The sequence below is a fragment of the Eretmochelys imbricata genome, chromosome 26 (assembly GCF_965152235.1).
Source record: "Eretmochelys imbricata isolate rEreImb1 chromosome 26, rEreImb1.hap1, whole genome shotgun sequence".
Classification (NCBI taxonomy): Eukaryota; Metazoa; Chordata; order Testudines; family Cheloniidae; genus Eretmochelys; species Eretmochelys imbricata.
Genome location: NC_135597.1, coordinates 16044845 through 16068067, shown reverse-complemented (window position 1 = coordinate 16068067; position 23223 = coordinate 16044845). Strand labels below are relative to the sequence as shown.

General features: G+C 52.7%; 1 protein-coding gene across 1 annotated transcript; it reads left to right on the top strand.

The window, feature by feature from the left end:
- The first annotated feature begins 749 nt into the window (after positions 1-749).
- Positions 750-12063, top strand: LOC144257734 (interleukin-36 receptor antagonist protein-like). Its single transcript, XM_077805840.1, has 6 exons — positions 750-837; positions 7055-7109; positions 8518-8671; positions 9530-9655; positions 10017-10141; positions 11658-12063. The coding sequence occupies exons 3-6, from the start codon at positions 8569-8571 to the stop codon at positions 11874-11876; spliced, it is 573 nt and encodes a 190-aa protein (XP_077661966.1). The 5' UTR covers positions 750-837; positions 7055-7109; positions 8518-8568; the 3' UTR covers positions 11877-12063.
- Positions 12064-23223: the final 11160 nt, after the last annotated feature.

The window sequence follows — 23223 nt, the reverse complement described above, 5'->3', positions numbered from 1 at the left end:
AGCTGAGTCAGTGCAGGCAAACTGCCAAGACCCAGCTGGTGTTAGGCAACTGAGCGAGAGATTCAGTGCACTGGCAGTTAAAGAGCGGCTCTGTGCTGAAAAGTGACAGTCAGAAGAGGCTCATGGGCTCCATGTTTATTGTGCCTCCAGGTCAAAGCTCCCTGCCAACCTACCCTGGGATCTGAGAGCTAAGTGGGGCTCTTCCTGGCCCATGCATCAACCCCCAGAAAGATTCCCACACCTGGAACGACTGTTGTTGATGCGCAAACCAGGCTGCATGTCAGCCCCCTCATCCGGGTCAGGGTTGGTTTCTGCAGAGCTAATGGGAGTAGAATGAAAATCTTTTAGCTCTGTAAATGCCGCAGGTGAGCATGGGACAGCTGGGGAACAGATTCGCAGCACAGGAAAGGGCCAGTTAACAGAGCAAACATCTGTCATTTACCCAGCACCAAAGATCACCTGGCACAGGTCAGAGCAGAACCAGACAGGCCTATATGAATCCTTGGCCCGCCCAGAACTCAAGACCCACCCCCTCAACTGACCCCTCTGTAAGACCCAGAAAACAACAGGTTCTGGGGGACAAAAACTGACGGTGGTGGAGATCCAAAGGAAGGCGCCGAAGGAGGATGCTGAGCAGAGAGCCTGGACAGTTCTCAGCCGTCCGCAAAGGATCCCCGTGAGTCACAGAACCAGGCAGGAAACAATAAGCAGAAGTGTGAGTCATGGGCCAACTCTATCCGCTCCCCAGCTGCATCCGAGGAGCAAAACCGAGGGGACTGAGGGGACTGAGGGGCGCTGGTCGGGAGCCCACCTTGTGTGTGGCATCCTTTGGCAGAGGTGAGTGATGCTTCCAGGCTGGAGGGCAGGCAGGAGGGGACTATTTACACCTGTCAATAAACCAAACAAAAAGGACAAAGAAACAAACTGGAGAGACAGGTGTGTGAGAGGTGCTGGTGCCACCTGGGAATCTCCATGCACTGCCAGAGCCAATTGGGCCCGGTCCCCGCTGCCTAGGGTTGCAGGGGGTCTCTCAGCATGGCTGAATCACAAAGATGAGGAAACGTATCCAGGCTCATGGCAATGGACTAAAGCAGGAGGGAGCAAATGCAGCACAGGGAGGCAAACACTAGAGGGAGCTTCTGGGTGACCTGCGATGTTAAAAAATGTGGCTTTGGCTCCTTTGCGGTAGGTGAAGACCTGAGAGGTGTTTGTTTTGCAGGTGTTTTGTGTTTGATTCTCCACTGCGAAGTTCAGAGGCAGATGACAAAATTCAGGCCTCGCCCTGTCCAGGATGACTCTAAGGATGAGTAGGAAACTCATTGAATCCTGACTGCTAAGGAAGTGAAGCACACTCAGGCAGGCCAAGTGTTTACAACTCTTTGTATGATTATCATTGCACCAGTTTAACTTGAGCAAGGAGATTGAGTTAGTGGGCTGGTCTCCCCTTCACGCCCTGCATTGTTCATGTTGCGTAGACTCTGCTCCATCCTGCCTTCCACAGCGACGAGGAAGATGACAAACACATGGGAGGGGCCAGCTGCTCAGAGTTGCTGTTGGGAATAGGGTTGCCAGATGTCTGGTTTTTGACCTGAACGCCCAGTCGAAAATGTTAAGAAAAAGTTAGCACATATGACTCCATTTTGGTTTGGGGCCCACCGTTGTTTAAATGCCAGCACATCATACACCAGGAGGAGTGATCCTTAGATACTGAATCCCTGTGAAAATCCTCCTCCATGTCTCCAGCCTGCCTTGACTCCCAGTATCTGGTTTTTGTCAGTCTCTAACTCCCTGTCTCTTGGCCTTGATGTGAGGCCTCCCATCCTAATAATAAAGGTTACTGATGCATGGCTTTAGGACCATGCTGTGTAATTAACATACTGGTTTAGCACGAGGAATGAACCAAGCAGGGATAGGTGGTAGATAAGACAAGGGTTTGTTTATTGGCTAAGGTTTCCAATGCACGAGGGCAACATGCTTTGCTAAAAAGTATATAACCTTTGTATAATCTGTACTCAGGGTCCCCTCCTGGCTAGCAGGGAGGCACCACGCTCGAGTGTAATAAACTTAGTATCTTTGGGAACTCTGCAGTTGTGGACTTTGTTTATGTGCCTCAGCCTAGATTCGAACTGTGCATGACCTGTCAGGTGTAATTCGCAGCATTGGTTTGCGTGTCCTACCAGGTGTAATTTGCAGCACTGGTGTGCGTGTCCTACCAGGTGTACTTCGCAGCACTGGTGTGCGTGTCCTACCAGGTGTAATTCGCAGCATTGGTGTGCGTGTCCTACCAGGTGTAATTCGCAGCATTGGTGTGCGTGTCCTACCAGGTGTAATTCGCAGCACTGGTGTGCGTGTCCTACAAGGTGTAATTTGCAGCATTGGTGTGCGTGTCCTACCAGGTGTAATTCGCAGCATTGGTGTGCGTGTCCTACCAGGTGTAATTCGCAGCAATTGTGTGCGTGTCCTACCAGGTGTAATTCGCAGCATTGGTGTGCGTGTCCTACCAGGTGTAATTCGCAGCATTGGTGTGCGTGTCCTACCAGGTGTAATTCGCAGCACTGGTGAGCGTGTCCTACCAGGTGTAATTCGCAGCAATTGTGTGCGTGTCCTACCAGGTGTAATTCGCAGCACTGGTGTGCGTGTCCTACCAGGTGTAATTCGCAGCACTGGTGTGCGTGTCCTACCAGGTGTAATTCGCAGCACTGGTGTGCGTGTCCTCCCAGGTGTAATTCGCAGCACTGCTGTGCGTGTCCTCCCAGGTGTAATTCGCAGCACTGGTGTGTGTGTCCTACCAGGTGTAATTCGCAGCATTGGTGTGCGTGTCCTACCAGGTGTAATTCGCAGCACTGGTGTGCGTGTCCTACCAGGTGTAATTCGCAGCACTGGTGTGCGTGTCCTCCCAGGTGTAATTCGCAGCACTGCTGTGCGTGTCCTCCCAGGTGTAATTCGCAGCACTGGTGTGCGTGTCCTACCAGGTGTAATTCGCAGCACTGGTGTGCGTGTCCTACCAGGTGTAATTCGCAGCATTGGTGTGCGTGTCCTACCAGGTGTAATTCGCAGCACTGGTGTGCGTGTCCTCCCAGGTGTAATTCGCAGCATTGGTGTGCGTGTCCTCCCAGGTGTAATTCGCAGCATTGGTGTGCGTGTCCTACCAGGTGTAATTCGCAGCACTGGTGTGCGTGTCCTACAAGGTGTAATTCGCAGCATTGGTGTGCGTGTCCTACCAGGTGTAATTCGCAGCACTGCTGTGCGTGTCCTACCAGGTGTAATTCGCAGCATTGGTGTGCATGTCCTACCAGGTGTAATTTGCAGCATTGGTGTGCGTGTCCTACCAGGTGTAATTCGCAGCACTGGTGTGCGTGTCCTCCCAGGTGTAATTCGCAGCACTGGTGTGCGTGTCCTCCCAGGTGTAATTCGCAGCATTGGTGTGCGTGTCCTACCAGGTGTAATTCGCAGCATTGGTGTGCGTGTCCTACTAGGTGTAATTCGCAGCACTGGTGTGCGTGTCCTACCAGGTGTAATTTGCAGCATTGGTGTGCGTGTCCTACCAGGTGTAATTCGCAGCATTGGTGTGCGTGTCCTACAAGGTGTAATTCGCAGCACTGGCGTGCGTGTCCTCCCAGGTGTAATTCGCAGCATTGGTGTGCGTGTCCTACCAGGTGTAATTCGCAGCACTGGTGTGCGTGTCCTACCAGGTGTAATTTGCAGCACTGGTGTGCGTGTCCTACCAGGTGTAATTCGCAGCATTGGTGTGCGTGTCCTACCAGGTGTAATTCGCAGCAGTTGTGTGCGTGTCCTACCAGGTGTAATTCGCAGCATTGGTGTGCGTGTCCTACTAGGTGTAATTCGCAGCATTGGTGTGCGTGTCCTACCAGGTGTAATTCGCAGCATTGGTGTGCGTGTCCTACCAGGTGTAATTCGCAGCACTGGTGTGCGTGTCCTACCAGGTGTAATTTGCAGCATTGGTGTGCGTGTCCTACCAGGTGTAATTCGCAGCATTGGTGTGCATGTCCTACTAGGTGTAATTCGCAGCATTGGTGTGCGTGTCCTACCAGGTGTAATTCACAGCACTGGTGTGCGTGTCCTACCAGGTGTAATTCGCAGCATTGGTGTGCGTGTCCTACCAGGTGTAATTCGCAGCACTGGTGTGCGTGTCCTACCAGGTGTAATTCGCAGCATTGGTGTGCGTGTCCTACCAGGTGTAATTCGCAGCATTGGTGTGCGTGTCCTACCAGGTGTAATTCGCAGCACTGGTGTGCGTGTCCTACCAGGTGTAATTCGCAGCATTGGTGTGCGTGTCCTACTAGGTGTAATTCGCAGCAGTTGTGTGCGTGTCCTACCAGGTGTAATTCGCAGCACTGGTGTGCGTGTCCTACTAGGTGTAATTCGCAGCATTGGTGTGCGTGTCCTACCAGGTGTAATTCGCAGCACTGGTGTGCGTGTCCTACCAGGTGTAATTCGCAGCACTGGTGTGCGTGTCCTACCAGGTGTAATTCGCAGCAATTGTGTGCGTGTCCTACCAGGTGTAATTCATAAGAAAAAGGGACCCTGGTGGCTCCGGTCGGCACCGTCAACTGGGCCATTAAAAGTCCGGTCAGCGCCACAGCAGGGGCTTGCGTCTAAGGCAGGCTCCCCGCCTGTCCTAGCTCTGCACAGCTCCCAGAAGTGGCCGCCAGGTCCTTGCAGCCCCTAGGTGCATGGGGGGCCAGGGAGGATTCGCATGCTGACCCCACCCCTAGTGCTGGCTCTACAGCTCCCATTGGCTGGGAACTGTAACCAAAGGGAGCTGCGAGGGCGACGCCTGTGGGCACAAGCACGCAGAGCCTCCCTGGTCGCCCATATGCCTAGGGACTGCACTGCGGGGCCTGGTGGCTGCCTCCTGGGTAAGCGCCACCGGGATCCCACATCCCAAACCCCCTCCTGCACCCTAACCCCCTGCTCTAGCCCGGAGTCCCCTCCTGCACCCAAACTCCCGGAGCCCGCACCCCCCCAACACTCCAAGCCCCTGCCCCAAGCCTGAGCCCCCTCCTTCACCCCAAACCTCTAATCCCTGGCCCCACCCCAGAGCCCACACACACACCACACCCCAACCCGCTGCCCCAGCCCTGAGCCCCCTTCTGTACCCCAAACCCCTTATCCCCAGCCCCACCACAGAGCCCGCACCCCCAGCTGGAGCCTTCACCAGGCTTGGGCCTGGTGAAAGTAAGTGAGGGTGGGGGAGAGCAAATGACGGAGGGAGGGGGGGGACTGGAACGAGTGGGGGTTGGGCCTGGAGCCCAATGCAGCCCGGGTGTTCCACTGTGTAAAGGGAAGGGGCGGGGGGGGGTCTGCACACTTGCGTGCTGCAGCTCTTTGCTCCAGGAGGCTTCATCCACTTTGCCATAGAGAGGCTTGGGGGGAGCCGGGGAAGGGTCCCAGTGGTGGCTGTGACTGCACAGATCCATTGGCCATGCCCCCGCTCAGAGAGCAAGCATGACAGGTGGGGTGGGGGTGGGGCTTCTACAGCCACGAAGGGGGGTTTCTTCCCTTCCCCGCATGAAGGGCCTCATAAAGCTTATGATGGGCCAATATTTATTTAGGGTGACTTGGGTCACTAGAGGCTGATTAGCCTGATGTCCATCCCAGACTGATCCAGAATTGAACGAACAAAGAGTTACAAGATGGCAGGGTAATGCACACCTGTCAGCATGAAAAGCAGGTCCCAATGAGATTACACATTGGGCTGACAAATGTAGCTGTGTTAACAAAACAAGCTTCTGGCAGGCATTTGATTTAGTATCACAAGATGTTCTGATTACAAAATTAGCCTTGTACCAAATCAGTGAGTCCCTATTAAATACCAGCTCGCTGACCAATCTCAAGTGTAACCCTCTATGGGGAATTGTCATCACCTCGGGACCTTCCGACCTGGCATAGCCTCGTGTCTTTGCTGGGGCCATACCAGGCTCCTCTCCTCTATGGATCAGGCATGGAGGCGCCTTGGAACACGCACTCACCAGTGGGTTACACACCTGCACCAGAGACTCCCCATGGCATCTCCTAGTCCAAGCTCCAAGTCCGGTGGTTACATGATTGCAGCTTTGCTGCTGCTGGGACAACTACAGGAGTTCTGGGCCTGCCAAGCTCAGCAAGCAATAGGGAACCGAGTCGGGAGGAACAATTACTAAACAACCAAAGGAGACAAGCGCCCTCCGGACTTGATGCTGCGATTGTCGTGTTCTTCACTGGGCCAGTGGACATAATGCCATTGAATACTGGTCAGTGGATTGGGCCCTCAATGCAGTTACTCTGGATCTACACTGGAGTAAATGAGAGCAGAGTAGGGCCCCCTCCCTGAGCGTGTGAACAGCACATTGTCCATGTGCTTGTGGGCACTTGGTGCATCTCAGCATGCTCAGACCTAGTGCTCCCACCAGTGGGCTACATTGAGTTATCTGTGGCTGATTAGCTACAATAGGACATCTGCTGTTGGAAGCCAGCCTGGTTGAGGGTCTGCAGAAGGAGTCTCCTGGATGAGTTGGTACCTGGCTCTTTTCAACTACTCCGCCGGTTTGTCCAGAAGGATCTTTTATCCATGCTGGAAATCCTAATGCGTGGGTTATTTGCATGTTGAAGTCATTCTCATGAGAACCACCCCTCCCCGTTCCTCCCAGTATAAATAGCTGGGTGATTGCTACAGAGAACTCAGCCTGAGCCTGCATGTGACAGAAGGACACTAGACACCCAACAGGTTTTGCTGTTGACAGGTCTGCTGCTGGGAATACTCCCTCCACTGCTAGCCCCTGGGCCTTCAGCAACACCCAAGATGGCTTTGGCCCTTCCTCTAGCTTTGCTTGTTACTGTGCTTGTCCTCTGGATGCTTTTCTATTATTTTATTTATATTGTGGTAGCACCTAGGAGCACTAGTCACGGCCAAGTCTCCTGCTGTGCTAGGCACTGTACAGACACAGCACCCAGGGAGTTGATAATCGAAGGATAAGCCAAGTAAGAGCAGGTGGGTACAGACAGATGGGGAAGCATAAAGAAACAATTCTCTCTTTCTCTCTTTCCTTTTCAGAATCAGCCCTGCCAAGAGATCTTACAAAACCAACGGATCTGAGGACAGTCTCCAGGTAAGTCTGTTCCCATCGTATGGACAATGCTTTTAGGAGACAGCAGCACTTTAGACTCTGTGGCTCTGGCAAGAAATGCTGCATCCATCGAGGCGTTTTGCAATATTAACACAGCAGATGTGGATATAAACTCTGGTGCGGCTGTACCTCTGGGCGGGGGGGGGGGCGTATGTTACTACACCACCACCATCGTATACATCACACCTTGAGAAAGAGACAATGCAAGGTAGAGACGCTATTTATGGGAGACAGAGGGTTGAAGAAACGAAGGAACTTCTGGGTACTAAATTCCAGAACTGATCAGATCTTCCCCTGTCCCCATCCTAGAAGAGCAGCCGAACGAGCAGAGCAGGGGCAGTGGGCCTGGAGGGGGGCTGGGAGGGCAGCAGAGTGTCTGTGCTCATAACCTCTGACAGTAATTTCATACCAAGGTGTAAATGGGGAGTGAGGCAGACGCTGCTCCCATGTCTGAGACCCTCGGCTCCCCCCAGAAAGAGAAATTTCACAGCTCCTTGTTCTTTCCCCAGTGACCCTGAGGACCCAGTCTCAGCGGCAGGATCGGCCTCCACACACACAGTACTGATCTGTGCTCATGTCACCCCGCCCAGGGTCAGGGGCAGCCGGATACGCAGAGCGCTGGCCATAGTGGGTCCCAAAGGGGCACAGCCTCCTGGTGGGGACCCAGCCTGGCCTCCTGGACCCACTCTGGGGCCTGCTTTGCAGAGGCTGTTCCCTGGCTCTACCCCCAGGGACCTGTCCTGGGCAGAGCAGTGAGGGGCGGGATTGCCAGTGGCCTATTAGGTTAAGGGGGGGTCAGTTACTAACTGACCCTGGTGTCTGTCTCATTCCCTGGCTCTGGCCTGGCTGGAGAAACACCCCTTGCCCAGCACATCCCGCCAGCAGCTAACAGGCACTGTGAGGCCTGGATCCTGCTACATAGGGCAGCCTGGGCTGGCTGAGCCCTGTCGGTGCAGAGAGGGGTCACCGCCCATAGTCCCCACAGCTGCGTCCTGGGGCCAGGCCCTAGTGGGGAAGCATCCCACCCCCGGCAGCATCGCCAGTGGCTGGTCCATGCCCTTCCTCCTGCTGCGGCCAGGGGGCTGGCGGCCCCTTTGGCGATTCCATGGGGAGCTGCCCCGGAGCTGGGCCAAGGGGGGTGAGACGGGGAATGAGCCTTGATTGGCTGCCCACCAAGATCCAAGCCAATCAGATTGCTCGGCAGATGGCGCTTACTCTCACACCCCATGCTATGTGCTGCTGGCTACCAAGATCTGAAGGGGGCTGTGGGCCAAAGATGAGCCCTGACCTCCCCCCCCCGCCCCGTGCGCATCTTGGCTCAGCAGGGCCAATGGGACTCCCCCTATGGGACCAGCCTGCCTGAGAGCTCGTGTCCATCTGTCCTTCCCAGCCACCCCGCTCCCGCCAGGACACGACAGACACCAGGCACACGTCCACCACAATGGCATCCCAGCCAGGAGCAGGGACAGGGAGACGGCCGAGTGGACCCTGTGGGAATCAGGACAAAGACATGAGGGATTTGTTCGACACATTCATTAAGAAAGGTGGGTCTCTGGGCATGGGGTCCAGATAAAGGAGAACCTCAGGGCCTGAGAGGGCTCCCTGGCAAAACCCCCTCTTGTGCCTTCTCATCGGCCGAATTCCTGCTCACTCTTGTCCTCAGCCCAGTGCTGAAGAGGGGTGTGGCAGGGTCAGATGACAAACCTTGCACCGATAGGTGCTGGAACTAGGAGTGTGGGGGTGTTGCTGCACCCCCTGGTTTACAGTATAGTTCAATGGATCTCAGCACCCCCACTATACAAATTGTTCCAGTATCTCTGCTTGCACCCCCAGTTTACAGCAGCATCCCTGAGAACAGAATCTGGCCCCAGGGCCATGCCCTGAATTATGTGCCATCTAAACCATCTCCCCTGGGATCTAGCAGCTCGCTTTATGGTCATATGTCAGGGGAAAACTCCAGTTTCCAGATCCTTCCCGGGGAGCGGACTCTCATGAAAAGGGAGATGCAATTTCTTAGAGTCCAGTCTGTATCATTGGAGCACAGCCCAGGGGACCCGATGCAGGGGCAGCAGCAAGCCCCGCACAGTTACCTGCTTCCTTGAAGGAGCTCGCCCTGAGATAGTTTATAGGGGACAAGTTAAGAGGGAAGGAGCTGAATTCACCATTCACACTGAGGGGTCATGGGGTGCCGGGAGCTATGACATTGCAGGGCAATGAAGGGGAGGAGGGGATGACCCTGAGGTCCCTTCCAACCCTGATATTCTATGAGTGCAAGGAGCTATGGGGCTGTCGGGGTGGGGGGTGGGGGGCAGATCCCTTTAGGACGGATGTCCTTGTCACCATAGGAGAATTTCTACTGTTAAAGATCCTGCATTAACATTTTGCCTTTCCCGATCATCCAGAAGATGGTGTTCCCAATCCTCCAGACCTCCCCATGCCGTTCATCTTCACCCTGCGTGACGCCAAGCAGAAGGTCATTCGCTTGCAGAGCAACAATCTTGTGGCCGAGGCCTCCAACTCAGACCCTGGTGAGCTCCATGCTCCCTCTCATTTCCCACTCTTGCTGGCTGTCCTGCTGCTTTTCCCCAGCCGAGGCAGAGAGAAGTTGAGGGCCGTGTTGCCCTCTCCGGGGTGGTGCCCGGCGAGGAGGAAATCTGTGTACTGAGTCTCTCGCTCTCCCCAGCCCAGCGGATTCTGAAAGGGAGCTCAATGCAGAGCAGGAGCCAGGCTGGGGCACAAGGGGGCCAGGTCTGTGGTTCAAGGGCTGCCTGCATGGTTGCTCCCTGGGGGGGTGAATTAATGCTGCCTCTCGCTGGCATCTGAGTGCCCCTGTGGAAAAGTGACTCTTGGCGGTCTAGAGACCTGAGCCCTCTCATGTTCCACCTGCAGAGAAACTCAGTGTGGTGCCTAACCGGTTCCTACAGGGCAAACAGTACCCCATCATCCTGGGCGTCCAGGGAGGAAGTAGCTGCCTGTCATGCGGAACGTTGTCCCAACCCAAGCTGCAGCTGGAGGTGAATGTCCTCAGCTGGGTAGTTGCCAGCCTTGGGGAGCAGAATTTGCACCTTCCTCTGAGGTGGCAGCTTGTGGCCCCCCACCAGGGACGGGATCCTGAAGTAGCTGGGGCAGTGGGCTGCTCCGGTCTGGCCATTGCGGGGCTCCTCGTGGATCAGACAAGTGCTGGGGGCTAAGTGGGGTGGACTTGGTTCCCGGATAAGGCTGCCCACGTGGGAGCTTGGTGAGTAGGACCCATGTGCCCATCAGGGGGCAGCAAGAAGCTGAGGGACAGCAGGCCCTGCCCAGGACCCTGCCCCATCATGGAGACACAATGGGGGCAGGGGAAATCAGGGTCCGACCCCTGCCCCTCAGCTTTTGAGCCCACCTGCCCAGGCCTTGAAAGCACAGTCTGGCACTGGTTGGTTTCACTTTCAGCGGGATTTGTCCTTGCCACCGGCAGGAGCGGAGCTGATGAAGGTATCTTCTCTCCCCACCACGGAGCTGGTCCAATATGGACTGAATGGTGCTTAATAAAATGCATTGGCGCTCTGAACTGCTGCCCCATTTGCCATGTTTGTGGCCCCATGCGATGCACGGTTCATGGGTATCCGTATGGACAGAGTCATAGGGCAATCTGACCCTTTCATCTTGATCTGACCCTGCCAATCTTAGCCCACCTGCCTGGGTGGAGGGAATGAAGACAAGGGTCATGTGATGGGGTGTACGAGGCCTGCTGCAGGATATGGGGGCAATCAGAGGAGACTTCAGGGAGAGCAGACCTGGGGGTGGATGCTCGCTTCACTTCTAGGAAAGAGCTGGCAAGGAGATCTAGGTAGAGGATCTCTGCAGAGCTGGAAGAGCTGGGAGAGAGACCTGCTAGGAAGGATGGCTCAGCAGGGAGTGGACTCAGAGCCTGGACCCGAGGCGGTGAGCCCCCTAGGAAGGCTCAGGGAAGATCTGTGTGTTTAGAACTTTGTGCTAATAAACCAGGCTCCCGGAAGGGGAGAGTTATTGAGAAAACACTGGCAGCGTGAAGTTCAGTCAAATAAATTGGTTAGTCTCTAAGGTGCCACAAGTACTCCTTTTCTTTTTGGGGAGGAAAGGGAAACCGAGGCAGCAGACAGGCCCAAAGCCAGAGGCGGGTAAGCCCCTGCTACGAGTGGGCTTATGTTCCCATAAATGTTTGGGGAAGGGATAGATAACCATCCATTGTCACCTGCAAACAGGGATATTCACGATTTCTTAGTCCCCTGTTTATAAAACTACATTCAGCCAATCAGCGAGCAGGATCAGTAGCGTGTGACTTTGGTGACCAATTGCTGACAGTGACCATGCACAAATAACCAATAGGCTGATAACTGTTATCCTAGCTGGTCCTGAGGCTGGTTAGGAATAACAGACGCTTGCAGAACTCCTGATCAGTCAGCTCACCGATGTGCGAGCAGAACTAAGGGCTAAACGCCCAGGGAATGTTGTTCCCAGGAAATAATCCAGCTTCCTGCAACGGCATCTTCCTTTCTGTTCCCCGCTCAGGATAAGAAAATAATGGAATTGTTTGAAGACAAGGAGCAAGCTGCTCGCTTCACTTTCCACAACATTCCCGAAGGCAGCACCCACCGCTTCGAGTCAGCCACCTACCCGGGCTGGTTTCTCTGCACCTCCCAGAAGAGCAGTGAGCCCATCCGCATCACCAACCACCCGGGCGAGACAGAGATCACTGAGTTCTATTTCAAAAGGATTCTGACCCAATAGCCCCCTGCGATGGGAAGAAGGCTGCAGAGGTTCCCCTGCACACCCCAGACAATATTGCCTTTTTCTTTTTAGTGCTGGAAATTAAAGTATTGTCTACTCTCCTTTTTCTGGGAGACTCTCTGGTGACTCTGGAACTCATGGCATTATGACATCACCCACACCAAGGAAGCAAATCCTGAGCAGCTGAGAGGGGATGGGATATTTAGCCAGGCTGGCTTTTATTATCTTGTTTTTTATTAACTTCCAGTTAACAAAAATACTCAACACACAGTTGGGAGCAAAGCTTTTGCTGTTAAAGATCCTGCAAAAGATCACAGCCAGCAAACTCAGAGCAGAGCGGAGCAGGGCAGGATGAGCCCCCACTCTCGGAATCTCTGTTCCAGCATCACTAGGTACCCACTAGCCATCCCAAAAGGAGCTCCAGCCCCTGCATTGGGGCCAACCGTCAAGGGTCCCATGACCCAGTCACATGGTTTCACATAGGATTGGGCATTGCACTAACAAATATGGTCCCACGTAGCATGTGGCCCCATGGAAATGCTGCAGAAGCATTAACGGAGCACGCAACATGTTCAGACACTGACCCTCTTAGATCTGTGGGTAGAAAGTTGGCTAGATTGTCGGGCTCAACGGGTAGTGATCAATGGCTCCATGTCTAGTTGGCAGCCGGTGTCAAGTGGAATGCCCCAGGGGTCGGTCCTGGGGCCGGTTTTGTTCAATATCTTCATAAATGATCTGGAGGATGGTGTGGATTGCACTCTCAGCAAATCTGCGGATGATACTAAACTGGGAGGAGTGGTAGATACACTGGAGGGCAGGGATAGGATACAGAGGGACCTAGACAAATTGGAGGATTGGGCCAAAAGAAATCTGATGAGGTTCAATAAGGATAAGTGCAGGGTCCTGCACTTAGGACGGAAGAACCCAATGCACAGCTACAGACTAGGGACCGAATGGCTAGGCAGCAGTTCTGCGGAAAAGGACCTAGAGGTGACAGTGGACGAGAAGCTGGATATGAGTCAGCAGTGTGCCCTTGTTGCCAAGAAGGCCAATGGCATTTTGGGATGTATAAGTAGGGGCATAGCGAGCAGATCGAGGGACGTGATCGTCCCCCTCTATTCGACATTGGTGAGGCCTCATCTGGAGTACTGTGTCCAGTTTTGGGCCCCACACTACAAGAAGGATGTGGATAAATTGGAGAGAGTCCAGCGAAGGGCAACAAAAATGATTAGGGGTCTGGAACACATGACTTATGAGGAGAGGCTGAGGGAACTGGGATTGTTTAGTCTGTGGAAGAGAAGAGTGAGGGGGGATTTGATAGCTGCTTTCAACTACCTGAGAGGTAGTTCCAGAGAGGATGGTTCTAGACTATTCTCAGTGGTGGAAGAGGACAGGACAAGGAGTAATGGTCTCAAGTTGCAGTGGGGGAGGTTTAGCTTGGATATTAGGAAAAACTTTTTCACTAGGAGGGTGGTGAAACACTGGAATGCGTTGCCTAGGGAGGTGGTGGAATCTCCTTCCTTAGAAGTTTTTAAGGTCAGGCTTGACAAAGCCCTAGCTGGGATGATTTAATTGGGGATGGGTCCTGCTTTTGAGGTCCTGATGTCCCTTCCAACCCTGATATTCTATGATTCTATGATTCTACGATCTGCCATCAGCACAGGGACTCACAAGGGCACCCCGCTGGAGAATACCCACCGTCTGGCATTCTGCAGCCCTGCATACTCTGGTGGTCCCCTAGCACCCCTTGCATGGGATCCAGGGCAGGAAAGCAGCTGTGAGCAATACAGCACTTAAACACATGCTTCAAATTAGTGCGGCTCATGTGCTTTCCTGACTCAGGGCCATGGTGCAGGTTCTGATCTCCTTAGAAAGCTCCCAGATCCCATGAAACACCTTATAGTGCTTGGATGCTATGGGTACAGGCCAGTTTCTGCAGGCACTTTACTCCGGGGTGTGCTGCTGGCTACTCATTGCATGCTCATTGCAGTCATGCTCATTGCAGTCAGCAGAACTCCTCGCAGTAGGAAGCAGCAGAGGCAAGATTAAGGTGTTAGCTGGACTGGGTCCTTAGACATCTCTCACCGGATTTACACTCCCTCACATAGATTCCCAGATTCCAAGGCCAGAAGGGACCATTGTGAGACACACAAGCCAGACAACTGTCCACAATAATCCCTGGAGCACAGCTGTTAGAAAAAAACATCCCATATGGATTTAAAAATTGCCGGTGATGGAGAATCCATCATGATCTTGGGTAAATTGTTCCCATGGTTAATTACTCTCACTATTAAAAAGGTACATCTGATTTCCAGTCTGAATTTATTTAGCTTCAACTTCCAGCCATTGGCTCTTGTTAGACCTTCCTCTGCTAGACTGAAGAGCCCATTATTAAATACTTGTTCCCCCTGTAGATACTTATAGACTTTGATCAACCACCCCTTCTCTTTGTTAAGCTAAATAGATGGAGCTCTTTGAGTGTCTCACTGTAATGCAGGTTTTCTAATCCTTTAATCATTCTTGTGGCTCTTCTTTGATCTCTCTCCCATTTACCAACATCCTTGAACTGTGGGCACCAGAACTGGACACAGGATTCCAGCTGTGGTCGCAGCAGTGCCAGATATAGAAGGAAAATCACCTCCCTGCTCCTGCTTGAGATTCCCCTGTTTGTGCATCTCAGGATCACAGGAGCTCTTTCGGCTACAGCGTTGCACTGGGAGCTCATGTTCAGCTGATGACCCACCGTGCCCCCCAAATCTGTTTCAGCGGCCCTGCTTCCTGGGGTAGAGTCCCCCGTCATGTCAATATGGCCTGCCTTCTTTGTTCCCAGATGTATCCATTTAGTCATATTAAAACACATATTGTTTAGTTGTGCCCAGTTTACCAAGCAATCCAGATCGCTCTGTATCAGTGACCTGTCCTCTTCGTTATATACCACTCTCCCAATTTTTGTGTCATCTGTAAATTTTCAGTGATGCTTTTATGTTTTCTTCTAAGTAATTGCTAAAAATGTTAAACTGTTTCTTAACCTACCTGTCATAAATATAAAGGGAAGGGTAACCACCTTTCTGCATACAGCGCTATAAAATCCCTCCTGGCCAGAGGCAACATCCTGTTACCTATAAAGGGTTAAGAAGCTCAGCTAACCTGGCTGGCACCTTACCCAAAGGACCAATAAGGGGACAAGATACTTTCAAATCTTGGCTGGGGGGAAGGCTTTTGTTTGTGCTCCTTGTTTACGTGGTTGTTCTCTCTTGGGACTGAGAGAGGCCAGACAGAAATCCATCTTCTCCAACCCATCCTAATCCAAGTCTCCAATATTGCAACCAGTAGAGGTAAGCCAGGCAAGGCCGATTAGTTTATCTTTTGGTTTATGTGAATTTTCCCTGTGTTCAGAGGGAGGTTTATTTCTGTTTTCTGTAACTTTAAGGTTTTGCCCAGAGGGGGATCCTCTGTGTTTTGAATCTGAATACCCTGTAAAGTATTTTCCATCCTGATTTTACAGAGATGATTTTTACCTTTCTTTTTTTTTAACAAAACCCTTCTTTTAAGAACCTGACTGATTTTTCCATTGTTCCAAGATCCAGGGGTTTGGGTCTTTGATGATTTTGTAACAAATTGGTTAGGATATTATTCTCAAGCCTCCCCAGGAAAGGGGGTATGTAGGGCTTGGGGGGATATTTTGGGGGGAAGACAGCTCCAAGTGGGCTCTTTCCCTGTTCTTTGTTTAAAACGCTTGGTGGTGGCAGCATACTGCTCAAGGACAAGGCAAAGTTTGTACCCTGGGGAAGTTTTTAACCAAAGCTGGTAAGAATAAGCTTAGGGGGTCTTTCATGCGAGTCCCCACATCTATACCCTAGAGTTCAGAGTGGGGAAGGAACCCTAACACTACCCTTTGGTGTTTTATTAAGTGTGAACCCACCATACTTTGGATTTTTAGACTACCCTCTGCTATATGAACTCAATGGGAAGTGCAGATTAGCCGGGTCACCATGTGCTGTGTATGAGTGAAATATGATAATAAATACCCCTGTAGATATTCAGATGAAGATGTTTTGTTACATTCATCAGAAACATGGCTGGACATGCCAAACATTATCCCCTGAATTATTAAATTACCACCTGGATAATTTAGTGCCACTTTCATTAAGGTCAATGGGGATCTCGCTTTGAGACCTCTATAAAATGCTTTGAAATATAGTTCAAGCTCTGGGCCGCTGGCTAGATAGGGAGCTGTGTGATTGGATTGTACATGTTGGTGGCTTTGCTTACGGCTCCTTCAGAAATACTGTGATCACATTCCAGTATCTGTTTGGCCTTTTTCTAACCAAACTTCCACTTAGCGGATATTCACTCACTGCAGCTCAGATAGATTGTGATGAGAAAAAGAAAAGGAGTGCTTGTGGCACCTTAGTGACTAACAAATTGGTTAGTCTCTAAGGTGCCACAAGTCCTCCTTTTCTTTTTGCAGATACAGACTAACACGGCTGCTCCTCTGAAACATTGTGATGAGTGACTTCCTTTTCTGGTTTTCCCCCATGGTTAAATGCAGCTTGGAAATTCTGTATGGGAGCAAGCAAGAGGAAATAAATATTTTCTGACTCAGAATCTCCACTGTGGTCACTTTTTGCACTTTGCTGACCCACTTTAGGGAAGCTGTAGCGAGAGCTTGCACATTTCTTTCACTGAAATGAAACTGGCGGCATTGGTATAAACTGCGGTGAGCACTGTTCCCAAGTCCGTCATGGCTGACAGTGGTTTAGCTTGTCTATTCTAAAGGTTTCCACAGCTGGAGCTTCTCCTGGGGCAGGCCACTGATGGCTGAAATTGGGGCCCAGCTCACACATCCGATGAAGTGAGCTGTAGCTCACGAAAGCTCATGCTCAAATAAACTGGTTAGTCTCTAAGGTGCCACAAGTCCTCCTGTTCTTTTTGTGGATACAGACTAACACGGCTGCTCCTCTGAAACCTGTCATTATGCAAGGCACTGAATTTAGCCGTATGGAGTGGAAATCTATCCCCACTGTATTTTCCACTGAATGCATCCGATGAAGTGAGCTGTAGCTCACGAAAGCTCATGCTCAAATAAATTTGTTAGTCTCTAAGGTGCCACAAGTCCTCCTGTTCTTTTTGAGTCTAAACTGGCATAGTTCACACCTTGGTCCAGCCACCTTGTCTGGGAGATTTGATGGTTCAGGGGAAGGGTGATGAGACAGAACCTTTAATTTTAGGTCCATGGCCAGTGCACCCAGGGCTGGCCTTATGGGCGGGTGACTGGAGAGACCACCCAGGGCGCTGTGGTCAGAGGGGCACCATGCGCAAAAGGCAAAGAGCAGGGCGGGCCTCGGGTGAGAGGTCACAGAAGGGAGCTTGGGGCAATGGAGGGAGGAAGAGGCAGCGGGGCTGGGGGATGATTGGGGGGGGGCGGGCGCCCAGGGAGGCAGTGTGGTCCAGGGTTGATGGGGGGATGGGTGGGAGCCTGGAGAGGCAGTGGAGGACACGGGTGATGGTGGGGAGGCAAGAGGGAGGCAGTGTGGTCCAGGGTTGATGGGGGGATGGGTGGGAGCCTGGAGAGGCAGTGGAGGACAGGGGTGATGGTGGGGAGGCAAGAGGGAGGCAGTGTGGTCCAGGGTTGATGGGAGGATGGGTGGGAGCCTGGAGAGGCAGTGGAGGACAGGGGTGATGGTGGGGAGGCAAGAGGGAGGCAGTGGAGTCCAGGGGTACCAAAATACAAGTGGACCCAGGGCGCCATTTTCCTTAGGGTCAGCCCTGAGTGTACCAGTGACCCGGGGTCATTGGTATTCTCTGCTAGCTATAGTATGTGGTAGCACTTTGGGAAGTGACCTGGTGAACTCTGAGCAGAACGTAATGGAGCTGCATGAAATATCCGCCACTGACTGGCCCCTCTTCAGAGAGGCAAGGGAATGAGTGGGCCAGGGAGGCTGAGCTCCGAAGTTGCCCCTGAAAGCGCGCCCTCCAAGCAGGGTTGAGACGCAGGGGTGGGTCTGTGTGGAAGGCTGACCCACACTGCGCCTGTTCTGTGTAAAAATAAAGGCTCTGGGTGTCCGGTGCTGTACACGCAGCAGTATTTGCTAGCCATAAAACCTGGGGACCCCAGTACCTGCTCCAGTCAGGATCACAGGCAGGGGGAGAAGTAAGCCTCTGTACTAGACAATAGCTGGCGTGCTTATGGCACAAGTCCCATTTAGAACTGGGTCTTAGGACTCATACCCCGGGGCTGGGCAGCAGGGGGTGGACCGGTACCATGCCTACAGCCCTGTAACTGCAAAGGCCAATCCTGGGCAGCAGACAGCCCGGTTAATCCGAGCGGTCGGTATCCAGAGATAGGATCGGGTGTTTGCAGAGTGAGGCGTGTTCAGGTTCCTTCACAGATAAGATCTCTCTGAGCAGGGAGGAGATGTCTGGCAGAACTGATTGTTGGGGGAGCAAACACAGAGTCTCTTCAGTGTCTGCAACATGCACCCGCAGCTCTGGCGATGCTGCCTGGAGTAGAGGGTGCAATGTGTCCGTTATAGCCATGTCCGTCCTAGCTGGCAACAGGCAAGTATTGAGTCCAGAGGCAGTGTCGCCTAGTGGATAGAGTGCTGGGCTGGGACTCAGGAAACCTGTTCTGGGCTCTGCCACTAGACTGCTGGGTGGCGTTGGGGAACTCACTTGGTCTCTATGTGCTCTGCCAGCTGCCTTGGCTACATGGGTAGATGGAGATCCTCTGGGCAGCTCTGTGCTTTGCCTGTTTAGGAAGCCCCAGAGGGTCATGTGGGGAGTTGGTCTCATACCCCGAGAAGCCCCCGTGTTCACTTAGGCAGGGTGATGTCTGGTCAGTGCTATCGCTCGACATGTCTGTGGGGCTGGGAGGGGCTAGCAAGGAGGCATGGGTCCCAGGGCCACGTCTACACTGCAGAATAAAATAAAAGATCCACAGCCGTGAGTCTGAGTCTGGTTCTACAGACTCAGGTTTGCACGACAGGGCTAAAAATAGGAATGTATCCGTTTCTGCTCAGGCTAGAGCTCAGGCTCTGAGACTGGGCTTCCCCCCCCACCCCCTCCCAGCTCCAGGTTTTGGAGCCAAACTCCAGCCCGAGCGGGAAAGTTTACCCTGCTATGTTTAGCTCCATCACATGAGTCTGTAGGCCTGGCCTCTGAGACTTGCTGCCGCGGGGCCGTACCCCAGGACACTGGTGACACCCAGGTTTCCATTCCTACTTTTGAGTCTTCCGGCCCGACCTATATTTTGCCCCTCCTTCTTTCCTGGAATTCCTCTAATGTGAGGTGAATATTTTGCACTCCCAAGGTTACCCCAGGGGAAACCGCCTCGCCTATATTACAGTACAAATCGCTGGGGGATGGCTGAAGAGATGGCTGCCTGGGTCCTCCACAGAGAGCTCTCTGGGCTTTGTGGGAGAGCCAAGGAATGGATCAGAGAGCTGGGAGTTGTGTGCAAACTACAGTCTGGCAGCTAGAAGCGTGTCTCTGGGGTGATTTCGCCTTTCTGGGGTTCAGCAATGTATGGCACAGCCTCTTTTCCGCCTTTGGCTTCGCTCATTTCTTGCTTTTCTTACCCTAAATATGCTGAGAGACAGGTGTTAGAAATATCCCCGTGGGGTCATTACTCCACAGAAGGGGCCAAAGAGAGACAGAGAGGAGTAGCTTGTAAAGATATAGGAATGTTTGAGACAGGGACTGTATTTTTATGTATGTGTGTGTGTGTCCAAAGAGAGGACAATCTAAATATAACACAAGAGACAACAGGTGGAGACAGACAGACCAACAGGGGAGCCCAAGGAAACAATGAGACAATGTTGGGCAGGATGACGGGTGTTGGTCTCAGCACCTAGCACAATAGGGCCCAGGTCCTGACTGGGGCTTACCAACTACTGCAATCCCAACAAATAATAATAATCCTTGGTCCTGCTCCACCCTGGCAGCCATGTGATCGAGTACGCTCAGTGTGGATAGAATCTTCGAAAAATTTAGCCACCAAACACTAACAAGTCTCTACCGAGCATGTGCGAACTGAGATTTTTATTCAGAGGCTCATCACCTGGCCAGATTTGGGTGGCCTTTCTGCCCTTCTGTCCCAGTTTGTCTCCAGCTTTTGCTGATTGTCATGAACAATTTTATGTAACAGACTGATCTGGGCTCTTGATCCCTTGGATGACTCAGGGGAGAGGCCTCTGCACAACAGCACTCTTGGGAGGGCGGTGTGAATGCAAGGAGAAGCTTTGAATGGCTGCCTCTGTCCAGTCCCAAGCTGCAAGGTGGGCTGGAGCTCCCCTTAGCACGGAGGGTTCCTTAGATCCCCATGTGGCAAACAGCATGCAAACAGCAACACCCCCGCCCCCCAACAAAGGGGAGAGCTCAAAGGACCCAGGGATCAACTGAATGGCTCAAGATGATGAAAATGGGAACAGAAGTGAGGTCCCAGGCTCAGAAGGAGGAATCCAGTAAGGGACAATAGGCAGAGAATATAAGAACATAAGGACGGCCATACTGGGTCAGACCAAAGGTCCATCTAGCCCAGTATCCTGTCTTCCGACAGTGGTTGGTGCCAGATGCTTCAGAGAGAATGAACAGAACAGGGCAACTATCGAGTGATCCATCCCCTGTTGTCCAGTCCCAGCATCTGACACTCAGAGGCTGAGGGACTCCCAGAGCATAGAGGCCCTGACCATCTTGGCTCATAGCCACTGGTGGACCTCTCATCCATGAACTTATCTAATTCTTTTTTGAACCCAGTTATACTTTTGGCCTTCACAACATCCCCTGGCAATGAGTTCCACAGGTTGACTTGTGCCTTGTGTGAGGAAGTAATTTATTTTTTTTTAAGCCTGCTGCCTATCAATTTCATTGGGTGACCCCTGGTTCTGATGTTATGGGAAGGTGTAAATAACACTTCCCTATTCACTTTCTCCATACCAGTCATGATTTCATAAACCTCTGTCATATCCCCCTTAGTTATCTCTTTTCCAAGCTGAAAAGTCCTAATCTTTTTAATCTCTCCTCAGATGGGAAATGTTCCGTAGCCCTAATCATTATAGTTGCCCTTCTCTGTACCTTTTCCATTTCTAACATATCTTTTCTGAGATGGGGCGACCAGAACTGCACACCATACTCAAGATATGGGCATACCAAGGATTTATATAGTTACATTATTATATTTACTGTCTTATTATCTATCCCGTCTCTATGGGAAACATTAGGGAGTCAGAAGAAGCCACCCAGAAGCATGATATAAACAAGTCAAAAGAAATAGGCTCCATGGTCAGCAAGAATCCCCCCATCCCCCAGCCAACTTTCTCAGCTTTGAGGGGCTGCTGGGATTTGTAGTTCCCAAGGCTGCTGTAGTCCTCGGCTGAATCAAGGCATGCTGGGAGAAGAGCCTATGTAAATCCTTCCTTCACTGGGATGGAAGGAAGAGAGATTTGCAGATAGCCAGCAGAGCTAAGGACTTTCCTGGGTCAAAGGGCAAGTTCCCCGCTGTCTGAGTATGCTACCCTTGGAGTACAGTGGGCATTGATTTAAAGGGGACAGTATAGCAGACCCCGTGTGGCATGGGACTGGGCTGACTCCAGGAGGCTGGAGAACAGGAAAGCCCAGGTTTGAGGCATGACTGAGCAGCACAACCGTGGGGATGCTGAGAAAGAAAAATCCCTGGCAGGGGAACTTGGTGCAGGTGTTGGAAGAGGACTCCATGGGTGGTTGTGGTCCCTACTGGTTTGTTTTGGCCTGGAGGTAGCAGCCAGGACTTCACAAGCGGGACTGGCAATTTGCCGAGACCTGTTCAGGCCCTGAGGAAGGAATCTGGAGTGTCTAGAGATGGCAAAGTTTTATAAGAAAACTTCTATCAGCATTTACACAACAGAACAAAACAAAAAGGCGGGAGCACTCCCATGCCTCCAAGCCACTGGGATCTAAAGCATTGGCGGCAAGTGAAGCTTCCCCGGGGGAGGCTAGCTCCCTGTCCTGCCTCTTCTGCCCACAGCCCCACCTCTTCTGCCCCAGGCCCCGTCCCTGCTCCGCCCCAGGCCCCATCCCTGCTCCCACTCAGCCCCCTCCCCACTCAGCCCCCCTGCTGCCACTTGCCATGTCCCTCCTCTCCTCCACCCCCTTCCCCATGAGGCCCCCTCTGCCCACAGGGATATGGTGGGCAGAGGAGCCTCATGAGGTAGGAGGAGGGTGGAGGAGAGGAGGGATGCAGTAAGTGGTGGGGACCTGCAGAGAGGTCGGGTGGAGTGGAGGAGAGGAGGGAATCAGCCAGGCAGCGGCGGGCGGTGGGGGCCTCGGGGAAGGGAGCAGCGCAGGGAAGGGAAACTCAGGCGTCTGGTGGCAGGTCAGCAGTGGCTGCACCAAGGGAGACTTAGCCTCCTCTGGCCTATTATACCTGCCACCTATGCTAAGAAGGGAGAGATCTCATCTTCCTTTGTTTTCTTCCCCAGTAACCCAGTAACCCGTCTCTGTAGGATTGGCTTCCATGGTCATGGTATGGACCTGTGTTAGTTGCTGTAGTTGTATTGGAAACCCGGGAGGTGGGTGGGCACAAGCCCGCCCACTTCTAAAGGCCCCTCCCCCAGACTAGCGGGAGGGACCACTGGACCCAGGGACCAAATAAATGCGGAGGACAACTAATGAAAAACAGGGATCGGAGTGAAGGTCATAGGTTCAAAACGAGGGTACTGGATGAGGATACTGAGCAGAGAGCCCCGGACAGCGCCCACTGCTCCGCGAAGGTAAAAAGGGAGCCAGCGGACGCTGCCCAGTGGAACTCTGCCCGGATGCATGAGACGAGGGAGGAACGGAAATAGGCCCCACAGTCGCAGAGCACCCCCTGGTCCAACATCCTCCTCCTGGTTTTATAGATGGAGACTGTAGCCAGGGCCAGGAGGAGATTGACCAGGAGGTCTCGCGACTTCATGGGGCCATGGATGGGATGTGCAAAAAGGAACAAGTGCAGGGAAAAGTGCAGCCAGAACCTCAACAAGAGGTTCTGGAGGAGCCGGAATAGGGGCTGCAACCTGGCGCATTCAAGATAGGCGTGCGCCAGGTTCTCCCTCACGCTGCAAAAGGGGCAGGCCTCGGGTATAGGGGTGAACCACGCCAGGTGCATGCCCGTGCTCACGGCTCCATGAAGGAGCCGCCAACCGATGTCCCCGGCAGGCCGTGGGACCAAGGTGGAATAAAGGCTGGCTCCTCACCCTCTTTAAGTGGAAGATAGTCCTACCATTTGGTGTCAGGGCAGGACACGAGGGTGAGGAAATGCGGTGTGTGGCGCATGAGTGTGTACAGTTGGTCCCTGGGCGTGGTTCGGAAGTGAACCGGCTGCAGGGAG